Raw genomic sequence first — 6054 nt, forward strand, 5'->3', positions numbered from 1 at the left:
CTTTGTGTCATGGAAGACAAAAAAAAGAGACTTGTCATTTTCAAAAAAAACAGCAACTGAAGTTTATTTGAAGATAAACCAATAAACATCCAGAATAAATCAATTCAATCATCATTTTAATCAATTTCAATTTCAGTAATTCAGATCCATAAACACAAATGGGTGACATTCATTTATGTATCTGTCTGTTCTGGGAGCAGAGTGGAGTGTTGATGGACTCTAATATGCAGAAATGTTCAAATAGACTAAAATAACACATTTATACCACATTGCAAAAAACTGCATGAAATTAGCATAAAGTGGAGTCTTCCCATTTCCATTCAGATATCTTGAGGTCAGAGGTCGGTCAAGTTTGTCCTTTGCCAACCCAACATGCTAGCATGACATGGTTGGTACGGATGGATGCGTTAGGTTAGGTTAGATAGTTTCACATGAGAACATATGTTCACTGCAGCTTTAAAACGGAGCTTGCTGCAGCCTCTGAAAGACATTAATACGATACAGTGAATTATATAGAGCTGTGAGTCTGTTTCAGCTTCAGTTTAATGACCATTTTATAGCTAAAAATGTGACGGTATGTATATAATATTATACAGAGAATTAGATATTGTGTTGACGACATTCATTTTTGAGATATTCTACAGCTTGAATCCCAACTTTTGTTCAGAAATCTTATTTCCAATCTGAGCAGTGAAACTCAAATCAGTTCATTTCTTTATACTGCATTGGAATATTAACCAGTTACTAATACGCAGTTATTTTAAATATTAAAACACTGTAATATTCAGAATATCATTAACAGTCTTATTAAATATCATCAGCTGAATCACATTATTCAGTAACACTGTCGTACTAATACGCAGTATACTCAGTTACTGTAGCTCGTAGTGCTTCGGGTGTGTATGTTCGTTCTAGTTTAACTGTCCTGTCGAGCTCCAATCAGGTGTTGACTTCCTGTTAATGCTGGACGACAGCAGGAGTGGAACGTCCACCGGTGGTGGGGCCTGTATCGGGTCCTTCCGCGTAGGCAAGCAGCAAACACACACACACAATAACACACAAAGCTCAAAAAAATGACACGACAGAGCGGCGTTAAGGCGAGCAGAAATATAGACAAAAGTGCAGAAGAGAGAAGAACGAAGCTATCTGCAATAGAAGAAGAATAAAGTAGAATAAAGTGGAAAAAGTAGAGCGGTGACCTCTGGGCTGTCGGGAGAGGAGACGACCACTGGCTGTCCTCTGTCTGACATCTCTCTGATGTTCAGATGAAGAGGAACGTCACCTGGAGGAAGATCAAATATGACAGGAAAGGAGGAATCCATCAAAATGATCAAAAAACGAGTGAGTTCAAGCAGAATGTAAACCGGCTGTGAGACAGGAGACTGTCAGAGAGACTCTCTGTTCACACTACGCAACCTTCACACTGGAATCAGGAGACTCCAACAGTTTCAGACAGTCTCCAGTTCTTATGTAGGACCTAGAATGTGTGATATATGTTGGAAGGTAGTTCACAGACCAAAGCATTATGGTTAAATGCTGAAGTTGTATTATTTTATTTTATTTTATTAATGAGAGCCATCACAAGTACAGCTCTGGAGGGACTGGAAGAGGACGGGGGGGTGCTGATGTAACATGTGATCTCACTGCCTCTGGATATCAGAATGGTGTATTATTATATTATTAAATCAGTATTATTAAAAGGAAATTAAGTCTTTTTAATCAGGCTTTTACTTTGGAGGAAGGTTGGAGCCTTTAGGTTTTAATCTTAGTTTTTTATATAATTTGTCTCCCTGGTGTTTATTTTCACACAGACATTCATTTGATGTTTTATCAATGTCAGCAGGATCACTGAGCTCTGAGTTATTTAAACACTTTTTGCTGCTGTGTCATTCTAACGTGATCCCACACTGCAGATAAAATAACTTTAATAACTAAAACTACTCTCTCCTGTCGTTCTACCGGTCTGACAGTGTATGAAGAGATCTGCTCCGACAGTAGAGTCTGTACCGAACTCCCACGCTCCGCTCAAACTGTCTGTCCGTCCCTTTAAATGAGCGGCTGATGTACTTCCTCCTCCTCCTCCTCCTCCTCCTCACACCTACCTAACAACCGGACTCCCAGAGTGTCTGCGAGCTGTCGGGCCCCGTCGGAGCCGAAGATGTGAGTCTGGTGTTGACAGTTGGGACACTGGAAGACGCTCATGTTCTGCACCAGACCGAGAACCTGCAGAGACACCAAACGTTTGTACCCTCTCGCCCTTCATCAGATCGTTGAGATTTTACAACCGTGGCTGCGATTACCGGCACGTGGACCTTCTTGAACATCTCGGCTCCTCTGCGAGCGTCCAGCAGGGCGATGTCCTGCGGCGTCGACACGATGACCGCGCCTGCGCAACAAAACACAGAAACTCCTTCAAATTACAACTCACTTTTGTCACGTCTTTTATTTAACTGATGGTATTTGTTTTAAATTATTATTTGTTTTTACTGTAAAGCACTTTGTAACTTTGTTCTGAGAGGTTCTATATATAGACAGCTCTGTGATCCAATAACAGTTCAGCTCCTTTCCTGTACCCAGATATGCTATGTGCTACTCACATTTCTGCAAACATTTCATCATATCTTTTCATGGGACAACGATGAAGAAATGACACTTTAACACAATATGAAGTCGTCAGTGTACAGATTGTGTAACAGTGTAAATTTACATTTAGAGTACACCCCTAAGTGAAAATGTCCAAATTGGGCCCAATTAGCCATTTTCCCTCCCCGGTGTCATGTGACTCGTTAGTGTTACAAGGTCTCAGGTGTGAATGGGAGCAGGGTGTAAATTGGTGTTATCGGCTCTCCACCAGTCTCCTCATACTGGTCACTGGAAGTTCAACACGGCTGAACTAAGTTCTAACGTTAACTATGTTACGTTAACCGACCAGCAACTCCAGTCTAGCCTGGTGGCTTGAGAGAGCGCTAAGATAAAAAGTGGAAATATTATATAGAATCAAAAGTTTATAGCTTCAGTGGGAAGTTTCAGGTGGAATTTATCATGATTATTAATAATATTATTATGAAAGTGTGTTCTGTGTGTGTGTGTCCTGTGTGGCGACGACCTGCATTGGGAGTTCGGTAATTTGACAGTTGAGCGGTCTCCTGTCCCAGTAGGCATTATCGAGCTACCAGCATAATCCCAACGACCCAGTCCACCTACCACACACAACACACCGCACACACACACACACACCACACACAAACACAACCACACACACAACACACACACACACACACTGGTCTGTATAGATTCAGTTGAACGTCGCTGTCTGACCTCAGGTGGAGCGGCGGTCTCACCTGTCTGAGCAGTTTCTCTATCGCTGACATCACCATCAGCCCCCTCCACACGATGGGAGCGACGTCCTCCACCAGGAAGCCCATCGACATGCTGACAGAAAGGAGGGGGCGCGGTTAAGAAGAGGTCAGGGGTCAGAGCAGGGTTAGAGGACAGATGTGATGCTTTGATTGTAAGAACTCACCAAGGGATCCCGTAGTTGGTGAGTGGAACCATCAGGTTGTCTGGAAGAAAAAGATAAAACAGCTGAACTCTAAATATTAACCCAGAACCATTAAACACAACATTTACAACCAATAATCACTGATCGATGTAGAGAGGAAGAACGTGCCGTACTGTCAGAGAGCTCCGGGTTTCCCTTCAGGTTCATCAGTTTGGGAATAGACGGACCGTAGACGTCAGCGTCCAACAGACCCACGGACTTCGACTGAGACAGAAACAAAGTGGATGAAATAACTGACTCTTACAAACACTACAGACAGGAAAAGGTGATTATAAGTCTCCTTTATTCAGCTTCAAGCTCTTACCTCACTGTAATAATTATCTCACTGATTCTATTTATTGTCTCACACTGATGGACTTTTATGTATTTACTTACTGTAGTCTGTTTTTTGTCTACAGATGCAAATTAGCAGTTTTTGTAATTGCTTTTAATTCTGCACTCTCCCTGCAAAACTACAAACAAATAACATAACTGTATTCTGAACCTATCTGCAGCCATAAGCAGGTGAACAGGCTGCAGTCTGATCAAACACGTCCAAACATTTACCTGAAAGAAATGACCTGACTGGGGAGAAAATATAAAAAGAATTACGTTTTAAAAGGCCAAAACGGCCTGTTTGGTTTTAAATAAATGATGTAAATGTAAAAGAGCCTCCTCACCGAATCGTTGGCCATCAATCCGAGAGCCAAATTCACTGCAGAGACAGAAAGACCGACATTAAAGAGACTTACAGACTCCTGAAGCTTTGGATGTGTGTGCTGTAAGAATAAAGAAACTCTAAGAATGCTCCATGAGGAACCTCGTGCTGCACCTGCGGTGGTGGACTTTCCCACGCCACCTTTCCCCGAAGCCACGACGATGACCTGTTTGACCCCTGCGATGGGCTTCTGTTTGGGAAGACCTTTCGCCATTTGCTGCTTCTGCCGCTCCTGTAACGCCTTGCTGTCCACCGACCTCTGCGAGACACAAGAGAGACGCTCAGTGAACGCAACCTGAAGGCGAGGAAGACTGGAAGACACTGGGGGGTTTAGTGGAAATAAGTGACCAAGAACTTAAAAATGTTCCCATAAAAGACATTTTGAAATGAACAGAAAAGGCTTTAATCACTTTATGCTTTATCCAAATGTTCATTTTAATAAAACAATGCTGCCTGATGGATCAGGTTCATGCTGAATTTACCTGTAGTCCCAAACATTTCAGGAAACATCCACACATATCTTGTACTAGCACTGCGTTGTTGTTGTTGAGAAGGGAAACGTTAAATCGACTAAATTTAACATTAAGTTTGGTCAGAAATGTAAGAGTTGTTTTTGTCCAATCAGAGGGATGATCTGGTTTATTGGCAGCCAATCACAGCCGCCTAAAACCGTAGCAAGGAAGGGTTATTTCAGTCATTTACTAGTTATTTATAGATCCCTTAAAGGTCTTTGGCAGGTTGGAAAACTCATTTACCAACCACTGACAGCTTATTAAAAAGTGAGAAACCCCTTTATTCATTCATTATTACCACCATAACTTATAACTGAACATTAAAGCTTTATTAAATGATTGATTATGCATTAATTAAATCACTGGTTACAAGTTATAACCCCTTTATAAAGGGTGAATTGTCAAAATATGTGTGTAATCATTCAGACACTGCAGACAGAAACATTATAACTGCTTCTAGAGCTGCTATTAGATTATTTAAATATTAGAAATAACAAAAACATGCCAATAATCGCTAACTGAAGCCCTATTGATCAGATTTATAGAGCAGCTTGTTGATTAGAGTCTTTGAGCAGCAGTGCGTATTAATCAAGCTCACACGAATACATGAAGCACTTCCGGTTGTAGAATTCAAAATAATATAACTTATTTTGAAGAATACGCACCAAAGCGACAGTACATGTATAACACGTGTATTTAACAACATATAATTACATAAAAACACAAAGGGTTCACATTTAATTATTTTTTGGGGTGTTTATTTTCTTTATTGAGTACTTTTGTTTTACCGTTGCCGCTTTTATTTAGACAACTTCCGGTTTCGCGCTCTCTCTCTGTCTAGCTTGACGCTATCACGGAGCGGTAAGTTAGCATTAGCTGTGTTGTGCTAACAGAAAACAGGCATTAATCTCACCTGGCAGCGTTTGGACTGAACACAACACACAGCTGCGGGTTTTATCTCCGTCCCCGCTCGTAAAGCTGACGGTTTATTGGCGGATATTCTCAGTAAATGCGACAGTCTGCTGTATGTTAGCTGAGACATCGTTAGCTGTTTGGACGCTCCGCGGTGCGCGTCAAGCTTGCGCAGAGTACGCATGCGCGTGTTTAAGTTTGTTTTCTTTAGTTTTATTTTCTTTTGTGAATTTTTAAATGTGAAAGAAAAACATATATATATATAGATATCATTATAATTAGTTTATATTTAAAAATAATGAGAAACTTTATCAAAATATTAAGAAAGTTTCTCATTATATCGACGTTTTTCTCCTCAGATTGGCGGAAAT

The 6054-nt window shown here is 40.9% G+C and overlaps 1 protein-coding gene across 1 annotated transcript; it reads right to left on the reverse strand.

The window, feature by feature from the left end:
- Nucleotides 1–1046: 1046 nt before the first annotated feature.
- On the reverse strand, nt 1047–5882 carry nubpl (nucleotide binding protein-like). The gene is made up of 9 exons (XM_035674544.1): nt 5685–5882; nt 4374–4518; nt 4222–4256; nt 3676–3766; nt 3524–3563; nt 3272–3432; nt 2301–2407; nt 2103–2223; nt 1047–1282 (listed from the first exon to the last, which is right to left on the reverse strand). The coding sequence occupies exons 1-9, from the start codon at nt 5865–5867 to the stop codon at nt 1143–1145; spliced, it is 1023 nt and encodes a 340-aa protein (XP_035530437.1). The 5' UTR covers nt 5868–5882; the 3' UTR covers nt 1047–1142.
- Nucleotides 5883–6054: the final 172 nt, after the last annotated feature.

Source organism: Morone saxatilis, unplaced genomic scaffold (assembly GCF_004916995.1).
Source record: "Morone saxatilis isolate NCDOM2014 unplaced genomic scaffold, NCSU_SB_2.0 Contig3, whole genome shotgun sequence".
NCBI classification, from domain to species: Eukaryota; Metazoa; Chordata; class Actinopteri; family Moronidae; genus Morone; species Morone saxatilis.